We start from the raw sequence: 24,075 nt of genomic DNA, 5'->3' as shown, positions 1-24,075 counted from the left end.
ATCAGGTGTGTGCCATCAAGTGCACCGGTCAAGGCAGCCTTGTAGAGAGGACAGGACTCATCCTACCGCGCCCGCGCGGCGTCGGAAACCCGCTTCCGGCTTATCTTGTCAGAATACTGTTGCCATTGTGTGGTGTTGCATTTTCTTCTTGCTGTCTCGGCCCCCCCTTTGTCCCGTGGCGGTTGCCCGTGGCCAGGCGTACACGTGGGCTGCTGAAGAGTCCAGACACGGGCATACACACGCTCTGAGGCTCAAATATCTGACACAAGTCGGAATGCGCGGCCACGCGCAATGGTACCCCAGGCTTACGGTGGGTGCTTGCTTCTTCTGAGCTTATTGCAGCCATCACGAACCGACAGTCTGGATGGGCGGCTTGTTGGCATATTTTCGAGGTTCTAGAACGCCCATCCCATCGCACACCCCACCCGCTCAGCTTCCTTCTAAATCAAGGGTCCATTTGCCTGCCAATTCCCACCCCTGAGCTGTGTGTGAGTGCGCGCGCACACCCACGGTGATCGACCCTTCGCAGGAGCTGTGCTCATAACATTGAAAGCATGTGCGCGCGGGGAAGGGGACCAAGTACCTACGTACCTACCCTGGGCGCCTGCAAGCCACGCGACATGGCTGGATCTCCGGATCCAGCGACAAGTACATCGTGAGATGCCGGGCTTCGCGGAGGTTACCGAGCCCTCCGTTTCGGAATGCTCTGGACCTAGACCTGGACCCATCCCGAGAGCCGAGGACAACATGCGAAAATATACCGCTAACAATATTAATTCATTTCCGACGGTGAAGCTATTTACTGATGCTGTCTCCAGCTCGATATTGAAGACGATCGTGTAGATAGAAAGAAAACCTGATTTTACTTCAATTGTTCCAAACGATGGGCAATCTTTGTCCATATTCGTGCGTGCATCGGCGACCATGTCAGTTTGAGAACCTCGCCGACTACCTGCAGTGCAACCTACGCACTCGAGGGGCCAGGTACACGCCGAGACTACGGTCCAGTACGCGGTGGTCTAGGGTGCTGGGCGGGACACCTATTGGCACCTGTCCAGATGGCATCAATTGCGCTCGATAGGCAGATCAAAGGTGACCACTGAGACCAAAGGAAGTCGAAGCCGTAACGGAACATACCTAGCGTGCTGTGGAGTGTTGGCTCGGTACGGTACCTAAAGTAAGCATGGTATCCTTACTGCGCCTGTCCTATCCCATCCCTTGTCTCACCACGTCCGTTGTTCAGAGGGAAAGGAAAACATTGGACCATAATGTAATTAATACATGGATGCAGTTCTCTATCTTCCAAGGCATGTACATGCGTACAGAAATATATACCAACATGAATGTTTGTAGGCAAATCGTGCAGCCATCCGTTGAACCGGATCCTTACGAGCTCTCCTCGGGCGTCTTTGGCCCCCAGGGGTACTGATGTATCGATGCAGCGCAAGGCAAGGCAAGCCAGATCAGGATCTTGATCTCATATTTTTAAACCCCTTTTCATTTTGTCTCTTGAAAGTAGTATCCCGCGCGTTAGCGGCTTGCGAAAGAATTGGTGAGAATTGGGAGTGTGCTACCACTACAGGTGTACAATACTTTTTTTCAAGGGACCATCCATGGGTTGTTTTAGCGTTCCATTCCATTGGAGGCGGGTACGACCCGTGGCCGTGGGCGGCACCTGAGCGAAACCACTCGATCGGGTTTCCCACTGCCCTGCTACTGTACTTTTTCAATCAATAGCACCATGCCTCAAACAGAGCATCATAGCTTTTTCATTAATCCGGCAAAAGATTCGCACGCCCGTACCTACCTATGCTCTAATTGGTGATTCACCTACCGCCGGCCCTTGTATTAGCTTGTGCTCCTAGGGCTTAGGTAGGCGCGGTGGCTTTTCTGACGATAGTGAGAAACCAGCTCAGGTACCGCCTACCTACGTGGTTGATGCACGTACGTACACAGCTCAGTGGAGGGACTTGGCGACTCCATGCCCGGACATTTTCGGCCTTTGTGTTTTTCGCATCCGAATCTGCAGCTCATTCATGAGTGGGTTGGTGGGGTACGCTCTGTACGAACGATCTAGTCATCAGGGGTAAGATTTCAGGGTCAACGGCAAATTCGATAAATATATTGCCAGAGGAAACACAATAGTGATTACTCGCGCATACTTGCCCAGTGTCGACCGGGTGGAATCGTCACCATTTCGTATCAGACACCTGGGAGGCTAGGGTAGTGGGCGAATGCAGGCCATCACGTACTCGCCGCCGCCCATGGCCTTGGCCACCTCAAATACTGTAGAACCAGAGGAGGAAACAGCCCGATCGATCTGTCATCCCAAGACGATGTAATACTGATGCTACATGGTGCTTGTGCTCCAAGGCCGTCCTCATGGCTTGACCCAGTCCATTGGGTCGGGTCCAGGCCCCCTGGCACACAGACGCAACCCAAAAGATCTAGCAGCCGCCCGTGATATCTGCGTCATTAGTCAGAGCCAATATGGCAATCTTCCCATGGGCTTGGAGTATCCCTGGATCCGAAATCAAACAACAACAACATCCCCGGGCGACTTGTGAGGGCATCCCTGGATTTTGCAATATAAAAAAGTGGATAAACCACAGAGTCACTAACACCGGAGATTCCTGGCGGTGAATGAACTGCCGCCGTGAAGAACGCGCAAGAGCCTTTCGGTATCGGTCGGTAGCAGCTTATCATTTCGGTCAGCCACTACCGAAAGCGATCTAATGAGATATTGTCCGCCTCATTCCAATCCGCTAGAGGGGGAGAGGAGCCAGAGAGAGAGAATGTGTGTGAGAGGAACGGAGGAGGGCAGTGGCAGTAGAGTCTCAGTCATCCCAAAATAGCCGCTATCGGGGGTACCTATGTGCATATGCCGCACTCACAATGCTGCAGCTTTCCTTGCAATAATGTCGACCCCAAAGATGCCGTGTGACATGGCACGGGTACCGTAGCCATGGAATGTCCTTGCTTGTCCTGTACGAGGCGACATGTGTGTGTGTGTGCAAGAAAGAGCGAGAAATAGAGTGTCTCTTCCATGATTCCAAAGACAGCGCCAAGACGGGATAATATGTACGTGCACTGAAAGGCATTTAGGTGACGGACCCGGGCATCTGGTACGGTGTGCTTGTTTTTGTTCTGACCACCACTCCATATCACCATCATCCTGCGTAACATGATACGCGGTTATGCGAGAGAATTGTCGCAGATTGGTAGTCACGCGGTCAAAAAACGGGCAGTCCCAATCTCGCGGAATTGTCTAGGTTGGGAATCTGAGATGATGACCACAGGTATTGCTTCCGCATCTACATATTTCGACAACCATTCTCAGTCACGGAAAGACGGAGAATAATTAAGACGGCTTTGATTAATGGGACATGCGCGACCTGGAGAAGCTTGCAGCATCGCATCTTCCACAACAGATAGGATGCTCGGCTTTCTGCGGATGTGGATTGGGTTTCCGGTAGCAGTAGGCCCAAAGCCAAACTGTCTATTAGTAACGGATCCTGAAATAGCAGTAGACGGCAATGAGTAAGGGAGTATGTAGAGAAACATGCAGAAAATACTTCAGTCAGTCGCATGAGCGCAGGTAGTTTGTGTTCCTCGCGGCAGTGGGGGAGGAGTCAGGTGGGCTCTTTCTCCTCCATCACTTTCATTTGCATTATGCTTTTTGTATCCATGACGAGCAAACATGCGATCTCATAGGCAAAACCCATCTTCTGACAGCGTCCCGTGCAATCACCAAACAGGCAATTCTTGCTTTGGTCGTTGAGAGAAGGCAACAGTCTCGTTTCGCCGATGACGGTTTGGAGGGGAGGGAAGATCCACCCCATGTCGGGATGGGATCAATCAGAGGCCAAGTTGATGTCGTTCCAAGCTTTTTTGGTGTGTTGCCCAATTCCGGGCCCAGGGGATTGGACCGTCAGGGTCAGGGGGTGATGGGCTTGGCCGCTTGGCCGTGATGCGTTCGGTTCCGAGGAGAGAGGAGAAGAAAAACAAGACCCCTGCCTGGCCTCCTCAGGGTCTAGACCGGCCCTCATAACCGTCTGCTCGTCAGTTGGGACCAACGTTAACCCGTTCTCATCCCATCCGCCGTCAGATTCATCTCAGTGGCATCCAAGCAGAAAAGAGATTAGGTTCAGCCATTTGGCTTCGGCGTGTGGCCAAACTGGATCATAGACGCGCAGAAAAGGGTATACAATACACTACTAATACAGAATGTATCCAGTAATACGGATCGTCAGAGCCTCACTCGGGGAGCGCTCTACTGCAACCATGTCACACAGTGGCAAGAGCATGCTCGAACATCGTAGGTACATCCATAGACTCATCAATCTGCCAACGTCCTGATATCATTGTGTGGATAGGCAGCACTCCTCACTAACTAATACGCCTTCTGTTTTACATCCTGGGTGCCTGCTGGCGTCTTCGGTAATCAACCGGTAGACTACTAGCCTTGGACTCGGCCTCTCTGAGGGGTTCCTGTGATGATCTACGAACTACTGGGCATTAGACAGACAGCAGGATGAGGAGAAGATGCGCCTTTTGATGTGTACCGAGCAAGCATGAGGCCAACGAGCGGCCGACGTCTCAGGGCACTGTTGTTTTGCAGCCAGGAAAGTACTCGGGTGGAGTCTTGTCCTACAGAATAACGAGAGGGTGATATTCCGTGCTAGAGCGAAAACTGATTGGCCCGGAGGCGTATGGGCACGGAAAGCAGGCGTTCCGGAAGGCTTACGAGGGTCTCTCGCATTAGTCTCTGTTCAACCTTAACCACTGATGCGTCTTGCTGCCCGAATTTGGATCCCCCCCAGCCGGCGCTTGCTTCCGACGCCGACGCAAACAAACAAGCACGCGTAGGTCGCGAGGAGCTGGCCTACGGCAGTTGGCGAAGAGGGACTGGGTAGTGCCATCGTGGTCGGCTTCACTTACCTCATTGACTCTGCACAACACCACAGTATATTGGATGGCCTCTCGTTGCCAAACAGGAAGGCGGTCGACGAGGAAAATGTGCGTGTAACCGAGCCTGTGCTTCCTGATGCCTGGACATGCAAGCCGGTGCTAGTGCTGACGAAAGCGATCCAAATTTAGCAGTCGTGTCAGTTTGGTCGTCAGACTCCTTGACTCCTCACTCCTCCTGCTGCACCGCACACATGCAGCATTACATATGAGATTGCTCCAAGTTCGCATCTCGTCCCACCCTCTCCTCATGTAATTGGGGACATACAATGGTGGGATCTCATTGGCTGGGTTGCCGAGAGTATGATATCAGAGGGTAATAAGAAATATGCCAGCGGCAAGGGATCGAGCTCGCCGAAGCCCAGTTAGTGTTCCAGCATACCATCATATTTATTGGGCGAATCGAGATGAGAGATGGATTGTCAGGGTGAAAAGTTTCTTGCATGAGTGACGATAACCCTAAATCCTGTCAGTGCCTAGTCCGGCCAAGAAGCGTGACGATCTTAAGACGCTTTATTCTTGTATTGATTAGACTCATTGGCCGGCACCGGATCCTTGCGACTAGAGCGTGCATCTGCCTGGGGGTGCCAAGTCGCAGTGATTGCAGAGCCGTACCTTTGAAAGATGCCGCAGAAGCTAAGGACTGTGATGCTCCGATGCGTCTGTTTGAGGAAGAGCCTGGATCGCCAAATTCTACCTGCACAGTGCAGAGGCAAACAAGGCGGGCCCGGCAGCGCGCAACAGAGACACTCTTTGGGGACGAGCACAGGCGCGAAGGGACCTTTCATTTGTCATGAGGTGTCTGCCGAGGCTGGATTCTCTGTTTGATCGAGCAGTACAGTACGTGAAGCCGGGCGGGCAGTCACTGGAGTCTGCCTTGCTCGGCCTCTCGGCCGAGATCCAGTCACAGACAGGAAGGAAAAACCCACTACCTCGGGGGTGAAGTTAATAGTGGGAGGTAGACTGAGTGAGCAGCGGCATCTCTCAGGGGGAGGAGCAGAAAAGACGTGACTCCATGGTTTCTTCTGCTACTCCGGGATAGTGCTAGAAGGTACATATTCTCGTCTATTCTATCCGTATTGGGGTTAAGGCAGCCCTAGTCCACCCCTGTCTAAGATCATCTGAGCCCGATGCCTGTTATGGTTGCAATTTCGCTAGCTGGTTTTGTGTCTCGTTCTTTGCTTCTGCTGCAGGACTTGAGCGTTTTCCAATGAATCGTAGATCTGGCGATAGAGAGCTATGTTTTGCTGTTTCCTCCACACCCTACGGAGCACCCCTCTCCAGAACTCTTGATACCTACCTACTCATGGGACTGGAAGTGGGCATAACCCCAGCAGTGCTTCTGTTAAGCGAGGCGGGGCGGGGCGGAATGCTTCCTCACCACATGCATTCCGAATGGCATCAGTCAGTCCTGCTTTATGGAGCATTGGCTTCGCTTCCATTAGCTTGGGGTATGCGATCACCGATGAAATAATATACCATGCCATGCTCTGCCTACCCAACGTCATATATGATGATGACAGTCAGTCAATATTGTCACTGCGCCCGGCAGGGGATTCGTGGAGACCGACGATAGCAGCCAACTCTGGTGGTGTCTGGCCTTGCTGCTTTCAGAATGAGGCAACCGTTGCCAGACATTAGCGCACTGCCTAAACCACCAAGTGCAGAACGCTTGAAGAGCAGTGCGCTGGCTTGCCTGTCTAGTGGCTGCTTGGCTGCCGGTTAAGGTCGCAAACTTGAGTCCTCTAGCCTTTTAGCACTTTCCACACAGTCCTTAGTGCTCGGTAGACCAGGTCCAACGTTTTTTGGCACTCGGTCACGAATGAATGCGCATGTACGGAACACAAAACACGCTCGATTCCAAAAGAAAAGAAACGGCAGCTGCGCAACTGACGATCCGATATTACCACAATGCTTCTTCCCCCATGTTTCTGTGTTTCTGTGCCTACGCTACGGTACATGAGTCGGGCTGTCCGTCTTGGCGCAAGGTTGAGCCAATGGAAAAAGGAATCGCACTGAAACTAACGCCTGAAATGGACGAACGTCGGGGCAAGAGCCAGAGAACCGGGACTGGGATGGAGGGCAGGGGATGGCGCGGGCAGGCCGTCCTTGTTCCCTGAGCCTATCCGGCCATCACGCCTACGCGCGGGACGAGCAGCTAGCGTTCCGTCGGCTTGGGATTGGGATCATTGACACGCGAAAGCAAGGGGGAGAGGAAAAGGAGGTCATCAGATCCGACTGGCGATTCATGTCTCATTCTGCTACTTGTTCATTTGAAACCTACCTCTTGGTCTGCTTTTTCTATCGCATCGCCTGTACGAAAGCAGGGAGGTAGGTGAGTAGGATGCATGCAGATTACCAAGCTCGACATAAACTATCCCCCTGTCACTTGCATTGCATCAAAGCCAAAGCAAAGCACCCGGGAGGCTGGAGCGCCAAAATTGGGCTAATGGCGTCTGTCGTCCATTTGAAAACATCCAATGTAGACAAGCTTCAGTGCAGTAGTATCTATATCAGAAGGGGAAAAAGAACAAGGAGACATATACCACCAGAATACTATTGGTCTTTGTCGGCGTGCATCCAGGTCAATAGTACACACAATTATAGGTGTGCCTTGGGCACCGCCAGGGTGAAGACCCTGGTAAGTGCCAGAGGCCTGGGGTACTTGCTGCGGTTCGTACCTCAGGGGATAAGAGTACAAACGCCTTTGCTCAGCCCTATAGTACGGTACCTTCCAAATGATTTTTGGGCAGGAGAGCATAGCACACAGGAAGCCATCCCTTATGCGTCTACACGTATGTGTGATGTACAGCAATACCAATATCCTCAACCGACTAGCCATACGATGGAATTTTCAGGATACGATTAGAGAAGGCAGGCAAGGAAATTCTATTTTTGATCATTATTGGGCCTGTCAAGAGGGGTGGGTCAGTGGATGAAAATGACACCCCAATCGCCTTCTTCCCCTCAAACTCAGCAGCGACTTGGGTGTGTGTGTGTGTGCGTCTGCGCGTGTTTCTCCAGGATTGTACTGGGCATTGCATGAATCATTAGATCCCAACCCTGTCCCGTAAGCAGCAAAATGTTCGAAACCACATGGAATGTCTTACCTCCCTCCCAAGGCCACATGCAGTACGCATCATATCATCTGGAGTCCAAACCAGGGCCATCTCGCTGGGCGACTTACAAGTAAGCAGTTGCTGTGCAGCACACCCTTGACCCCCATTCTCATGCAGATAGGTTAGATAGGTCTCAGATAGCTTGGATGCAGAGCATCAGGGGTGAAAGGCGGCGTGACCAATCGAGCAAAACATGAGAGATTGAAGGACGGACAACTGGCGCAACGGCCACTAGCGAGGCCAGTTGGACCTCGCGCTGGCTCTTCAGGATGCCGCAGCCGCTTTTGCCGCGATCATCGCTCTGTTACGGCACCTCGGTCACTGAGGTGAACGATTCCACCATCTCGCGGTTGATACTGCCTGCGAAACACGATCAGGCATTGCGTCTAGTGGTGGCTATGCCGTGATCCAAAATCATGGGTCAGCAACACCCGTAGGGCTGGTCTACCCTGAACCGCGCCTCCGGTGTGCATGGTCTCCCTACTGACACTTGCTTTGGAACCTAGCCCCTACCTGGATTGTGCGGAGGAAGTCAACGCTGCCACTATCGATTGGGCACTGAAGAGATGACCCCATGCAGAGGGTGGGATTGCGGAGGAATGTGTCTATGCATTCTGCAACGGGAGCCTAGCCAGGCTTCTGGACAGGCTCCCAGTTTTATCGACGTCCCTAGACAAATCACAGAGAAGGGTCTCAAGTCTAGGTTCAAGGTAAGACCAGTCTGCCACTTGGCGACTATTGTTAACCCTTGAGGCTCTGGAGGCTTCCTCATCGCGAGACGCTCCCTCTACCAAATCGTTGGGTCCCAGACAAAGCCAACAGGATACAACTTTGCTGACAGGTTTGGACTTTTTTCTTCTTTTTTTCCCCGACTGGTGCCACAGCGAATCCGAAGCCAGTACAATCAAATGACGTCGCGCCCACTGACGGGCAGGATGAATCGAGATTACACATTAATCATGTTCTATCACCACACGTACTGCTAGCGTGCTCTGGCCAGCAATAGAGAACACGGACGACGAGTCATCAACAGAACGGGCTGCACTATACCGCGACGGGATATTCACTCGCCGGCGGAGTCTAAAGAAAAAAAATGGTAGGAAAACACCATTCTCCAGCAATTCCGCACTCGGCAACGACATCGCCAGATGACCACCGAGAGAAATGAGCCGCCTCCATTTCTGATGCTACGGCTTGGCAGACATTTTTTGCTGGGAAATCTGGATCACCCAGATAATGGGGGGTTGAGATTGAGGGAGGGACATAAACAGTGTGAGGGTGAGGCTGGTGACGCAAAAGTTGCACCGCCCCTGGAGCTTGATCTATCTTTGGATTTAAGCTATTCCCAGTGGGAAGGTAGCGCATCTGATTTCTCGTAAAACCGCCAATCAGCATCTTGGGATCGTCTCAAATGTCTCCAAGCCCCACGAGACTGCTCCTCTTGGCATGGGTACCAAGTGCGATAGAGCAGGGGTTGGAAATCAGATGTACTTGTACTGCACTTGGGGCACAGCGGGCAGAGTATGGGACGGTCTCACCGATTATCGGGGCCGAGATTGAACTTTCGCGGCACAGCAGATTGAAGTGTTGAATGATAGAACAGGCCGATAGCATGTGTTATTGTCCGAGAATGCCGATCGATGCATTCATACTGAGTATGCGAAGCATAACCTGAGCTAACTGTTTGACTTGCCGACTGGATAAACAAGATGAGCTCAGTCTGACAGGGCCGCCGGTCGCTATTGATAACCTTACATAAATAAGTCAGTCAATGTGAGTCGCATGCGCCGGTGGCTTGAGTAGAGCAGTAGAAGGAAACCTCATGCTGCATACTACCGCCATCTCCCCTTCACCCGAGTAGCCGGTAAGTAGGTGCACACAGTAGGTTACCGGCGGCGCCACCCGTTCCGGCCGGGTCGTTGCGCTAGATCTGTCTATTTCGGTCAAGTATCTCGTGCTTGATTCATACTCAATTCGAATCAAGAGAGAGAGCGCGCCCAAGAAAAAGGTTGATGTCTTGATGTTCTCGCTTGTCGCTTGTCGCAGGATCGATGAGGCGGCGCACGTTCGTCCAAAAGTACCAGCATGCAGCAGAAGCCAATCTTATTGATCCCAGCGGCATGTCCACTGCTGCTACTACATACATACTTTCTTACTCACAGACAGTCGGAAACCAGTACGTACAGTACTGTGAGCCCAGTGGCAGCACAGAAATGTCGGTACAACATGGAATACATACATGCTGGCCCTCGCAATATCGGAAACAACCCGTTTACCAATTGACATGACGATCATCCGAGCTTAAGTTTGTTGCAACCCTTGTAGATTGATTTCGGTCGTCTTATGTCATCAATATCTCCCCACCCGAACAGAACCCATCTTGAGGAGGTGCGGGATGTCGGAGTATCGTATCTATCTATCAATGCAGAGAAGAAAAAAGCCCTGGTCTGTGGAAGAAGCGGTCATGGCCGGCCCCATCTCGAGGTGCCTTGCTGCAAGATGTCAAGTACGACCAACCGAATTGTCAACGTCAGTGCATGCTCCCGGCGATGAGATGACCCGTTGCGGCTACATCTGTTCTGTACATCCAATGGGTGAGACAGCAGCAGATAGTCAACCTCGACTTCTTGAAGGTTACTGGACGAGGTACGGCCCATGCAGACCCTTCATTACCACATCTGAAATGCTTTGTGTGATAGAAAGGTGGTTCAAAGTCTGGCTTCCAATAATGACGCTGGCGCTCCTTACGATGTACTTGGATGGCATGGCGTGGCATGGCATGAGAACTGGCGGGATATGCATCGCATTCCGCCCATCCAAAACAGCATGCGATGACAGTCTGACAGCGTTTTCAGCGGACAAGAGCGGCATATCCCTCCAATATTTCATGTCCAGAGGGCAGCTGGACAACCTGGAAAGCCGACTGTATCGGGCAAGGCCTGTCTGCACAATTAAGATGCTTATGCGGCGGCATGCGAACTTTGGAGGTTTACATAGGTGTCAGAGCTCGTCCCACGTAATTCCGCGGTCGCCTGGTTAAAATGAGCATACATGCTGGGGAGCCAATCGCATCTCAGAAACCGCTTCTCACGCAAAAAACGGGGTCTGCATAGCTTCGTGGGAGGATAGCATCATCACCACACACATGGAGCAGCCCAAAAAGGGCGGTGCTGGCGACAGTGAGAGAGGGCAATACATAATAGGCAAATTACACATCTGCTGCAATTCCCCACCACCACTCGAATGTCACCGTCATTGGCGCTATAGACCAGAGAGACTAGCAAAGGGGCAGTGTGCTGCACAAAAGCAAGCTTGCTGCGGGTGATGCCGGTGAATAAAATTAATACTGCTGCTGCTGTAATCAGAGACTGTTTGTGGTATGTCCGCCGATCCTCCGTCATCTGACTGGACAGGAGGTGCCAATTGGAGATGCTGTGTACCTAGCCAGGCTCACAACGACCAACACAGTTGAGCGAGTGAGTACCTGTAGGTAGGTAGGTAGGTAGGTATTGAGCGGTAGCAATGACACACCCAGCAGACTGCCATTGAACCCAGGCGGCCGGGCCTCCGCCAACCCATAACCCGATGTGGCCTTGTTCAGGCTTCAATTTCGCGACTGTCTCTGCTCTTTGACAGTCTCGAGTCTTGCTCTCTCCCTCCCCCCTCCCCCTTCCCCTCCCGCAATGTTTCCTGGTAGCGTGGCTTTTTCGTTTCTCCGCGAAGCTGGGCAAACATGCCCCTTCATGTTCGAGACCAGCCGTTGGGCGTTTCCTCGTCTTGTATTACCAAATTGAGCCGAACCCCATGCCGTGTGGTCTAGCTCGACGATGGCGCTGGGTTAGCCCCGAGGGCACGTCTACGCTATAGTCATGACCATGTCCCGACAAGACAAGCAGAGAATCGGCTGGCCCAGAAGGCCGTTATGGTTTCCTTTTGGTCCCCAAGACAGTGCTCCATCTTCCCATCTGCCTGCCACACGCCTACAAACCTTCTGTTGCTAGTGGGTGTGGTGGGAGCAGAAAGGGGGCAGGACGGTTATAGTGTAAGTACATTAGACTATGGTGGCCGGTACGCCAGCACAAGACGAACCACTGCACCGGTCCTCGACACTACTGCTAGTCTCATCCTCCCGTGTCCTACAAGGCATGGGCGGCGCCACATTGCGCGACTGAGGTCGAAACCCAAAATGAGAGGGCTGTTCAGAAAGGAAGAAGAAACGAAAAAGCAAGTATACGAGCAGCAGGCCGGGTACCGTAGCCATGGCTGCAATGGAACCAGACTTTGAAACGATTATCAGATATGTACAGTAGGTAGGCCAGGCAGGAGAAGGGCAGGGTGTAGGGTGTTGCCGAGCGCGGTTGACTATTGACGACATGGCCAAGTCCACATCTGATAAATTATGTAGCTGCCTCTACAACCTGCCTCGTGGAGAAGAGAGAGAGAGAGAGAGAGCGCGCGCGCGTGTGTGCGTGAAACGTCCAGGTTGGTTAGCATCAGTCGGTGCTTGTGTGTGGGCTTGTACTTGAAGCCGGCTGCGAGACAGGTACCGATACTCAGCATGGCTCCGTCAGGTCGGAAACTTTTGGCGGCCAACCAAATCAACCAAGCGGGGCCTGCTGCTGCTGACGCTTAGCCTGTTCGGTATAACGCTACCCTGGCCGCTGGAGTGGGAGCAATTGCACACCCCCCAGCCAGAGACAGGCTTCACAGGCCTCCCTCTGGCCTGCTCCCGCCCATCTGGCCCCGTAATGAGCAAAAAGATGGAGTGAAGGCCGCTCCAGGTCGCTCCCACTCGCGCCCAGGGTACTTTTGTCGTGCCTCCGCAGGCCACGCTGTACGTACCCCCTCGACTCTGGATTGATCATCTTTTCTCCAGCATCAGCACCCGATACAACAGACACCCCTCCCCACCCAGTTGGACCCTGCAAGCATGGATGGCGATGGCTCAGTCGCGCACTAGCACAGAGGTACCCAAGATCAGTCTGGCAGCGCATGTACCTGGCTACTCGTGTACTCGGGTACATGCAATACGCACCTTGGTCAATCAAACCATCCATCGATACATTCATTCATTCAATGGCGGGCCTGGCATGCACCCCTTCGCGGCCTCGCGCGAGCGATGCCTGGCCACCCAGAACCACCCACTCGACCTCCTCCCTGCTCGTTCGCCAGGGCATCCAAGTCAAGTTGACAAGCCTAGCCCAGGCCCACTGCCTGCGGACAGGACAGTACTGGAGCAAGGGAGAGAGGGAGAAAAAAAACAGAGACCTACGACTATCTAGGTACATGTAGTCGATCATTCTGTGCGACACCCGGGCCCCTGGTAAGGCAGGCTCTCACTCTCTATCCGTCCTAGTGTCTACCTACATAGCTGTACTGCCCCCTCTGCCTTACCTGATAGATACATGGACTGTAAGATTCACCACGTTTTTGCACATCCGGTACACGGCATTGGGATATATCAATCCTTAGGCCCGCCCCCAAGCACCACATCTTCTAGTCCTCCGTCTCCAAGTCGCTCCATCAGGTCTATATCGGTTGTCCTTCATTACTGTTAAATATATATACACGCACGCCTACGACCTTGCTTCTTCTGTTCTTGCCATCAAGGAACAAAAAGAAGCAACCTCCCCTCACCCTCGTTGTCCGCTCGTTTCTAGACCCTGGGGCATAATATTGCGCCGCATCGTATAAGTCGACTAAGGCTGAAAAAGAAACCAAATTTCAAAGCGCTCGAAATTACCATCTTACAGGATAGGACCATCCAACCTGGCTTCTGGAACTCTTCCATACTGCGCCGCGATCTGACATAAATACTACCGACTGCCGCCTTGCGCTTCGCCTTACACACAACACCAAGACATTGGACACTCGACTTGCACTACCCATCACCAGCAACCTACAACAACGCAAACTTCTTGGCATGAGATAACCTGTAGGCGATCTCACACTCACAGGCCATATACAATACCACGCGACCTACTTCGCCGGGACGAGCCTGGCTACCCTTCCTCATGATGGCTTCCATGGCCCAACAGTATCATATGTTCCCCTCACGACCAAACAACGACACAGACTTCATGTTATACCCAGAGACGCAAATGCAGACTGGTTATGCCTCGCCGCCAACGGAGATGCAATACAGTCCAGAGACCTTCAACTTCCCCCACAGCGCTGGTTTCGAAGCCGGTGCCGTCTACACAGAAGCCCCCATTTCTCATATCACGGCAGGGCCTCGCCAGATGGTGGCGATCTAAGAGTCCCTTCCTCCAGTCTCTCCACTGCATCCGCGCCCTCAGCAGCCTCATCCACAGTAGGCTCGCCACTTTCTAACCACGGACAATTGGCTTTCATCCCGGAGTACCACCAAAATGCCCTCGGAGTCAATCCCAGCATAGTCGGGCAACCCGACTACTACACCAGTACCGAATACTCTTTCACTGCGCCCGTGATGGACGATTTCAGCATGGCATACGAGGCCAAGCCCGGTTTTGTTGGTGAGTTGTCGCGGATCCCTAGAGATGATGCTTCTCGTGCCACGGCGCACCACGGCTTGATTCCTGTCCTTCCTGTTCCTCCAAATCCAAGCCTGGTACTCGATACCAACGTCTTGGAAAATACCCCAAACGTCTCGGCAGTGATCCCAAGCAGAACCACTCCAGCTGTCTTTTCCCCAACTACCCCCACTGTGTCGCATACATCTCCTCTCATCAGTGCTGGGAGCCAGTTTGGTAGTCCTGGGCTGAGGGGGCAAAGCAGTCCCGTGACGCGACACGATAACTCCAGCGCGCCTTTCCTTCTTCAAAACAGTGGTCATCTTGTTGCGCCTCTCTGTACTTGTTGGTTTTCCTGTATCAAACACTGAATTATACACGTAAAAACTAACCCAAGCGTTCTCATGACAGACCCTTCACTGATTCACCCCGAAATCCGGGGCCCGATGGGCCCGCCAATTCCTGGCTATGATGGCAGCAACAACTTCTCTCCTCAGCAACAAAATCCCTATCCTCACTCGCCCGCTCTTTCTAGTCAGACGTCGCCTGTCCCTGCTATCAGGAACGGCAGCACATCGCCTTACGTCCCCAATTACCATTATAGCCCATTTGCAGTACCACAGCAAGGGGGTCGTAGACCATCTCTCTCCTCATACCAATCTCACGGCTCGCAAGAGCTTACTTACAGCGGTGACGAATCCAAGGAGAAGCAACGTTGTCCGCATCCCGACTGCGGCAAAACCTTCAAGGACCTCAAGGCGCATATGTTGACGCATCAAAACGAGCGCCCTGAGAAGTGTCCGATACAGACTTGCGAATACCATATCAAGGGATTCGCAAGGAAGTATGACAAGAACAGACATACCCTTACACACTATAAGGGTACCATGGTCTGCGGGTTTTGCCCAGGTTCTGGTTCAGCGGCGGAAAAGTCGTTCAACCGGGCGGATGTGTTCAAGCGACACCTCACAGCTGTCCACGGAGTCGAGCAAACCCCACCGAACAGCCGGAAGAAGACAGCCGCCACGGCAAACACCGGGAAGAAGCTCACGGGCTATGCCCCTGACGCGACGGGTAAATGTTCTACATGTTCATCAACCTTCTCGAACGCGCAGGACTTCTACGAGCACTTGGATGACTGTGTGCTGCGCATTGTGCAGCAGGAAGACCCTGCTGAGGCCATCAACGCCCGGCGTTTGGCTGAGGTGCAGAATGACAAGGAGGTCCACGAGACAATGGACAAGAACAACCTACCCCTCACCACCGAGACGAATGACTCGGCCGAAGATGACGAGGACGATGATATGGCCGAAGATGACGAATGCGACGACGAATACAAGCTCTCCCGGAAGCAGACGATGGCCGGCCAGAAGAGGAAAGGCAACCCCGCCAACGGTGTTCAGAAGTCGCGTGGTATGACGCATTCACGAGGCGGTGTCGCCCTCACGGCAAAGAGCAAGAGCCGCAAGAACCGACGCGACTATCCATCGTCTTGGGGTTTCGACAAGGGCCAGATGACGATGAAGAAGCGGGTCATGACAGTCTTCGATGGCCCCCGCCGTCTCGCCAAGGACGACATGATGCTGTCTACTGAGCACGAAGTCCGCGTCAAGTTGTCGGACGGCCAATCGTACGTCACTGACCTCGACGTGCAAACCATGAAGCGAGCCCAGGCCTTCCTCGATGCCACTGAGGCAGAGAAGGGCATGTGGATTTCCGACGACCCTACCGAAGAAGATATGCGCAAGATGTTGGAATTCACCGGCCACTAAACCCGACCTATCAACAACGCCATCTGACTACATATATCCTCGGCCCCTGTATCATCATCAGCCAATCCTTGGGCACTCCCTTCGTTGTCGCCAGTACAGTACATACGCATCTGCATAAGTCTAAACCACTCGACCGACATATCGCAATTCTACAAAATACACCTATTACCCCTATACACCATGATGGGGCGGTTGGTGAAAGAAAGAGAGAAGAAGAAAAAGGGCAGGATTTATATTCGGAGCATGATAGGCATGGGCTTCTCCTATTTTCGGGCTTTCGCAATTCGGATCTGATGAACGAAGATAGCATCATTATACCAGGGCGTGTCGGCTCAAGGACTACGGGGGTCATATCACAATAGACAAGGGTTATCCTCTTCCGAGACCGCGGACATGGCACGCCAGAGCGAGACGGGATGGCTTGTGCAGGCATCGGCGTTGCTTGTTCCCGCTCCGCTCGGTGCCACGATCTTTTCATGACGGGACGTATTTCAACGAAGATACAAATTTCTGTTTACTGTTGGACAAGCTGGTTCGCAACGGCTTCTTTTTTTGTTAGTGGATTTTGGGGGAAAGGGAGTTTTTCTCATGGATAGCAAGACGGGCTTGCTGGTCGTAATCGCTTCTCAAAGATGAAAGCGCGTGTGTTGATACCCTGTTTGATAGCTTTATTCGGCCATATCAAATTACATTTTATTTTATTACAATGACCAATTCGGGTACTTCTCGACACCATATGCAGTGCCCATCACCGACTTCTTGAGCCGGCCATTGCGATTGGCTACCTACCATCTTGGGGGGCATATAGATTATTCCATCCATCACAGACGATTTCAGACCGCAACTCGTCCAGGTAGGCTACGTCAGTTCCTCATCACGCCAAGGGTCGATTCAGCTGGGGAAGAGGCAGGCTGTTGCCATGTTCGGATTGGTCTCGGAGCACAGAAGCAATCCCTTCTCCCCGCCTTGTGCATTCCTGCCACACTGTCGGTATGCTTGTTGTGGGGGTTAGAGGCAGATTGCTCGCAGTCGCAGGTGCAGAGTCGAAGATGTCGGAATTGGCGGAATAGAGGCCGCCCAACCATACAGCCCTACCCGTACCGCGGTACTCAGTACAAGAAGCGTCATGTAGAGTCGCATTGTATGAACTGCGCACGCGATGTTGCTTGCTGCCGGACAAGCCGATCCTGGTCGACCAAGCCAAAAAGACCCCCCTCCCCCCCGCCTTTTGTATTTTTGTTCTGCACGTAGGGGCTCTCTTTGTAGGGGAGGGAGGGAGAGCAGGGGGCCACGTAAAAGCAACGGAGTAGAGCGCAGTGCCTGCAGCAAAACGAGGCACAGCAATAAGCAGCGGCATGCACGCAGAGCGATACGCGGGAAACAGACGACGAGAGAAAAAGGAAAGGAAAGAAACAAAACGAAACAAAACAAAAAGGAAGATGCCAAAAATATGCATGGAACTTTCCACTCCTCACCGGCGGTCAGTCCGGTGCAGCCCATCCTCCACCTGAAGAAAGAAGCAAATGGCATGGCGTGAGTTGAGACATGCTTCCAAACAGCAAGAAGAAAAGCTTCCACGTACCCAGCGGCGGCCAGGCCATGCGGGGTGAAGTCATCCGGCGATTCCCGCCTGCCTTTCTCTCGAGTCGTCAAAGTACTTGCTTCATCTGACAGCGCATGAGGCAGTGCACACGGTCTCACAACCGCGGACCGACCCGCCAGTTGTTTGTTTTCTCTCTCCTCTGAGCCATCACATTCAACCCCCATTTCCTTTTCACCCTGCCAATGCCCCCGGCCGGGGAATTGTCTAGGCCCCGACGGCGAAGGAAGACATGACCGGGCCACACCTAAGCCCGGCTTCCGCCGCTGAGAGCCGGGGACAATTCGGTGTCCCGGGTGCGGACATGACGATGGAACGGTGGTGTTGAGCTGTGGTCAGGCATAATAAAATTGGTCCGGTCCAGTGTAAGTACCTACCGTTGGTACTTGGGCGCCGGCGATCGGGTCGGTTCTCGGGAATACCCATAATAATTTTTCCCGTCGCAGCCTTATCGTGCTAATCCCCCACCATGGCCAAACAACCCCTCCTCTCGTCGACGCCGCAAGTAAATTTCGCAATTCCGACTGTCGAAGGGGAGAGGCTTGCGTTCCTGGGTTGCCTGCTGTCGTCTGTCAAGCCTCGTCCTCGTTGCCATCGTAGTCCCCCCGTTTTCATTCTTTCTTTCTTTTCCTCATTCTCTCTCTCGCGGCCATGATTTTGACGGCCCGCATCAGCATCGTCGGCCCCGCCGACGAGCCTGAGGACTACCTGTCCGACAGCTTGGGCGCCATCTTCCCCGACGATGTCACCAACTCCCATGGCGACCCCGACCAGTCCCTGCTTTACACGTCCCCCTACCTGCCGAACCCGCTCGAAGTCCGCGTCGCCGATCCGATCGAGACCAAGGACCGATTGCTGTTCTCCCACTACCTGTGGAACGCGTCGCTGCTGCTCGCCGAGCTCGTCGAAGCCGGCTCGCTCGTGGGCGTCGTCCTAGAACCGGAGCTGGGCGTCTTCCAGGACATGACCGCCGCCGCGGCGGAGAATGGCCAAACAGAGCTGCAGGAGAACGGAAACGTCAGTAGCCAAGATGTCGCTGCTGCGGGCACGGGGCGCAGGGTCTCCGCGAGCGACTTCGACATCCGGGGCAAGTCCACCCTCGAGGTCGGCGCCGGGACCGGCCTTCCCTCCATGCTGGCCGCTCTGCTGGGCGCCTCTGAGGTCACCGCCGTCGACTACCCCACCCCCTCTGGTCGTCGACACGCTGCGGAAGAACGTCCAGTTCAACACGCAGCCCAAGTTCTCGCCGTCGGGTGCCGTGGCGCCGCGCATCCACGTGGACGGGCACGCCTGGGGCGAGCTCGGCACCCCTTCGCGCTCGAGAACCGGCACAAGTTCGACCGCCTCTTCGTCTGCGACTGCCTCTGGATGCCCGACCAGCACGCCAACCTGCAGCGCTCCGTCGCCTGGTTCATGAAGGAAGGGCCCGAGAGCCGGGCGTGGGTCATTGCCGGGTTCCACTCTGGTCGGTCCAAGATGGCCGGCTTCTTCGGTCGGGAGGCCCTCGAGGCGGTCGGCCTGGAGGTCGAGTACATCTGGGAGCGCGACTGCGAAGGCGTCGAGCGCCCTTGGTCTCCGGATCGTGGGTCCGAGGATCCGGGGGTTCGGAAGCGGTGGTTGACAATCGGCATACTTCGACGTATAACCTAAGTCGCTTCTTGGGGAATCTTCAGGAGGAAAAAGGAGAGGGAGATAAAGTCGGACTTATATATACGCCTGACAACTCCCTAATGGCGTTGGGCATGGCACAGCAGGAACTTTTAACTTTTCCTTTCCTGCTTAGAATGGCCTGATGACGACACGACACTCATGATGCCCGAGCTGAACTCTGGCCTGGGTTTCAGGCCGGATATCAGCTCGGGCTGATGGCTTAAGGCGCTCTTGGCACAGAAGCAAAAACAAAAGACAATGTCAAAGGAAGGGAACTCTATGTACGGTGCGTGTCCCAACAACGACCCAACATGCTGCTGGTCCAGACTCGTTGCGGCCGCACGACGAGCTTTCTCAGCTCCCCCTTGAGGCCGGTGCCGGCTGATTGATTGGTCGTACACGGGCCGCCGTGGCGCTCCAAAGCACGCCCGAAACAAGCAGGGGAAACCGGGTTCGGAGCAAAGCCGTTTCAATTTAGTGCAAGCCATGCCAAGCGCGTCGAGAGCAGGTGCGGAACTCATGCGGCGCACTGCGGGCTCATCCAAGTTGCAGAACAGGTGCTGGCAAGTCACATACATGCTGGCAACGGTGTTCAAAAAGACGAGAATGCAGACAATTGATCAGACGACTTTGAATTGTTGGCAACGACCTCTGCCGGCTATACCGTTTGACTGGATCTCGAGAAAGAACGCTTTCAGAACATATATCATACACTTAGAAGAGAAAACCAACGCAGAATAAATGTCAACCAAACCCAGCGAGACCCTGTGAATTAGCGTGCGCATCAAACTCGTTCTCTCCTATAGCGACGTTCTCTCAAAGTGGACGGCTATATACTCGGCGAGTTACAGCGGTGAGGCGCTTGATAGAAAGGCCCCTACTACCTGAAGGCTTCTATTAGTCGCCCAAGCTGGACTCTTGTGGCTGACTGGGCTGGTTGGCTGACGACGACCCTCCGGCTGACATAGTTATTATTACTGATGGGGTAGCAGTGGATTCATAACCCAGTAGATGATGGCACACAGTGAATGCGGCTGGAAAGATTCGTGTACAATGCCATCGTAATGATCCCTATTAAATGCCTAGTTCATCGTCCTACTTACTGACATCCATGTCAATGCATCCCAGAACATATGCTAGGCCCGTTGTGTACCGGGCACGAAATGAATCCAAGGTACAACAACAAAAGAATGCAAAAGCTGAACAGAAAAGAAGGAAGGAATGTACAAAAAATCGCAGTTACTGTCTGTTTTGCCTCGCGAGCTGTGTTCACAATCCCAGCACCAGGATAAGATGCAGAATACAACATATAAGTGGCGAGGAAATCATTCCAATACCACCAAAACAACAAGCCGTACCACACCAAACTAGCCATCTTCCCTCGGATCCATCATCATGCCGACTTGGGTTCCAACCATCCGTGCCGTTCGTACCAAGCAACAGTCGTCATTCCCAATGCTTCCCGGTGTGTCCGGCCACCGCGGTTGTGCACCCAATCCTGCCCCAGGTCTTTTCGTACGTACACTTCACAAATCATTAGTTAAACATCAAGCTACACTCGATGCCGCTTTCAAGTCTGTAGTACATCCAGCTCTTCCTCGCTTGGGGGAGAGCTGTTTCGTGATGATGTATGTCCTCGCCTTTCTCGAAACTTGCTCCAGGACCAGAGTAGCTTGGTTCGGGTATGACAATAGGTGGTTGTGCAGCAGATGACTGGGTCGTAGAGGCTCGGGGATTGCTTGCTCTTCCGAAACAATGCCGCGAACCATACTCGAGGTCGAGTGACCTTTCACCGGCTGCGGGCTCAAAACTCTGGCCGTCTGCGGCACGTATGTTGGAGAAGTCAACTCTTCCGAGCCAAAAGGCACAGGTCGCGGCGGCATGTCGCTGCTGTCTCTCCTTCCACCGCCACCACCGCTACTACCAAGTTTCTGCAGCAACATTTCTGACTGCTGCTTAGCCAGTTTCTGGAGTTGCGCCGCAGGATCCTTGTGATAGCGCAGAACGTTAGCCAGATCGCAAAGGCAGTCTGCAGGCTCGTAGCGTCTACCATGCACACATACCCAGTCACTTTGCTCCGGCACGCCCTCCGCGGCCGGGAGCAAAGTCTCGTCGTCATCGTCGTCGTCGTCGTCGTGGACGCCAGGACCACCACCACCACCCCAGAATTTCGGCCGACGGATAGGTGCTGGGGTGACGGGCAAGCTGGGCCGCTCGGCTTCACTCGGGAAGTCCGTGAGCTTCAAACCCCGCTGTGCCCGTTCACTCTCCAATGCCTCTCCGCTCCGACTGGGTATCCCAATAATACCAGGGGATTTGAGACTCAACGAGCGCCGATGCTTCTGCAAGGTGCCAACATATCGCTCAATCTCTGGCACCTCATCCCAAGCATTCGTACGCGTGAAGGAGCTCCAAGGATCCGATGACGTGACTGAGATGGTAGGGGTGGTGGGGGTTGCCGGCTCATGGCTGGGTCGCGTAGGGGATGTTTCTGTTACACAGGTCTCAGCCGGGGTTTGTTGCTCCTCAGAAGAGGAAGAAGCCGGAGGCTCACTCGTGGGTTCAATTGGAGAGCCCGCCTCTTTATGGAACGCGTCTTCGGCAAAAACGCGGGTAGGGGGTTCCTGGTTGATCTCCCAGGGGAAAATCGCCTTGGGCTTCACGTAATGCCGTGCCGGACGTTCCTTGGGGACCTCATAATACATGTTCCTCGGAGGGCTCGGGTAGCGTTCGGGAGGTACGAACGGAGCAGTGTCTCGAGACATTTCGTATATGGTGGCAGGAAAATTCGCAGCCTCGGGCTTCGTATCTGCGGGTGGGGGTTGCCTGGTACATGTCAGGAATCTTACTTCTACGGTACGTTGGTGGTAGTTGAAACTGACCGTTGAGCGTCCCATTCTGCGAATGTGATGGGGGGGGGGGAGGGGCCTTGTCTTCACCATGCTCTTTACGAGCCTCAGCTTCGGGTTCCTTAGAGGTGCTATCAAAGGTGGAGCTGGAAAAATGCAAGTCATGCTCAGGAGGCTGAGCAGCTGCAGGTTCTTCATGTTGGCTCTGGTCACTATTGGGCTCACTGGTTGTTGGGGCGTTTTCGAGGCCTTGAAGTTGTCTGGGCTGGTATTCGCCCTTGGTGAGGTATTGCACAAACAGAACAGACGGTCGAGAGGGATCGGACTCCGGAGTCTGTCAAGTGGTTAGCTTATAGTCTTGTAAGCTGTCGCCACCTCCTAGCAACTTACTTCGGCTCGGTAATGTCGGTCGTAGACTGCCCACCATCTTCCCGTCATTTCGTCGAAGACTCCGCTTCCAGTTGTTGCATATCTCCCTTGGAACCAAGGCTTGTCTGACCCGATGAAGTGAACCATGTTTATGCTCGACTGGAAGTGACGGTAGGCGGGAACGTATTGGTAGTGGGCCGATGGCGTTACGTTGTAGCTGAAGCTAATGCGGTTGCAATTGTTCTTGAAGTGCATGTTCAGCAGACCCTGGTCAGCACCGTCGAAGGATATGCCTCTCTCGGCCATCGCCATCAGCGCATAGTAGTCCCCAGGATTGGGTTTCAGAACCATGACACCTGTGTTGAACAGGTCCGGCCAGCCTATATCGGGCGCGGCTGAGAATGGCTGCGCAATGTCAAACAACTCATCTGGGGCGCGGTATGCAACGATGTCGGCATCTAGATATACGATCTTGCGAAAGCTAGTCTGTTTCCATAGGTTTATCTTGGTGAAGGCGGAGTGTAAGTCGGTTCGATTCATCAGCGACAGATTCGACGGCTTCGGGTTCTTGATTCGAGGCACGGGTATGATATAGTCGTACACTGCCTGCATGTACTAGGTTAGCGCCTACATGTCGTACTCCCATGTTTGTTGGCGTTGCGGAAGCTTGCCTTGAGCTGTGTTATAGCTTCGGCAGCAACTGTGTCCAATGTGACCAGGGCCCCGAGCTTCTTGGAGGTGCCGCCATCGCGCAACGAGTGTCCTAGAACCAATGCGCCTATAGATGGGGTTAGCGGGCGCGTAGAAAGTTGATCAAGAATCTGGACCTTACCAGGTAAATATGTATCGTTCATAAGAAGCTATCGGGACATGGTCGTCAGTGATTGTGGTGCTTTGGCGGAATTGAGGCTTGAAGCTCACTGTTAGGTAAACATCCTCCTCCGCTCCTCCTTGCGCCGCCATTGTGTGCAGGGCACGCGACAGAATCACGCCGGAACAACAAATGTTTCCTTCTGTTCGTAAGACACACGGCAGCAGAGCTTTTGGCTCTGGCGACGAAGTGGTTCCCGGGTAGAGCGAGTCCAAGCAGTTATATGCTGGTGGTGTTGCTCCAGGTAGCTATAGAGTGCAGGGCAGCGACAAATGAGGCAAGTGGGAGGGATGTAGCTTGTTATTTGGGTTCAGTTAGCACAATGGTGGCGGCTGTGGGTGGTTCGCAGCGGCGCAGAGTGAACGAGAATGCGACACGGAGAG

General features: G+C 53.5%; 4 protein-coding genes across 4 annotated transcripts; 2 read left to right on the top strand and 2 right to left on the bottom strand.

Annotated features, from left to right (window-relative positions):
• Positions 1–14,391: 14,391 nt before the first annotated feature.
• Positions 14,392–14,904, bottom strand: PG997_012388 (uncharacterized protein; the record flags this gene model as incomplete). The annotated part of the gene is made up of 1 exon (XM_066816702.1): positions 14,392–14,904. The coding sequence occupies one exon, from the start codon at positions 14,902–14,904 to the stop codon at positions 14,392–14,394; it is 513 nt and encodes a 170-aa protein (XP_066662394.1).
• Positions 14,905–14,985: 81 nt separating this feature from the next.
• On the top strand, positions 14,986–16,353 carry PG997_012387 (uncharacterized protein; the record flags this gene model as incomplete). The annotated part of the gene is made up of 1 exon (XM_066816701.1): positions 14,986–16,353. One exon carries the CDS (start codon positions 14,986–14,988, stop codon positions 16,351–16,353), a length of 1,368 nt encoding a protein of 455 aa, XP_066662393.1.
• A 2,251-nt stretch (positions 16,354–18,604) lies between these two features.
• Positions 18,605–19,603, top strand: PG997_012386 (nicotinamide N-methyltransferase; the record flags this gene model as incomplete). Its single annotated transcript, XM_066816700.1, has 1 exon — positions 18,605–19,603. One exon carries the CDS (start codon positions 18,605–18,607, stop codon positions 19,601–19,603), a length of 999 nt encoding a protein of 332 aa, XP_066662392.1.
• Positions 19,604–21,150: 1,547 nt separating this feature from the next.
• Positions 21,151–23,784, bottom strand: PG997_012385 (glycogenin glucosyltransferase; the record flags this gene model as incomplete). The annotated part of the gene is made up of 6 exons (XM_066816699.1): positions 21,151–22,412; positions 22,486–22,786; positions 22,843–23,423; positions 23,462–23,599; positions 23,654–23,681; positions 23,743–23,784. The coding sequence occupies 6 exons, from the start codon at positions 23,782–23,784 to the stop codon at positions 21,151–21,153; spliced, it is 2,352 nt and encodes a 783-aa protein (XP_066662391.1).
• Between the last annotated feature and the right edge of the window lie 291 nt (positions 23,785–24,075).

This window comes from Apiospora hydei, assembly GCF_038363865.1.
Source record: "Apiospora hydei strain CBS 114990 chromosome Unknown utg000009l_segment0_segment0, whole genome shotgun sequence".
NCBI classification, from domain to species: domain Eukaryota; kingdom Fungi; phylum Ascomycota; class Sordariomycetes; order Amphisphaeriales; family Apiosporaceae; genus Apiospora; species Apiospora hydei.
Note: the sequence above shows the minus strand (reverse complement) of the source record. Positions and strands in the feature narration are given on the sequence as shown.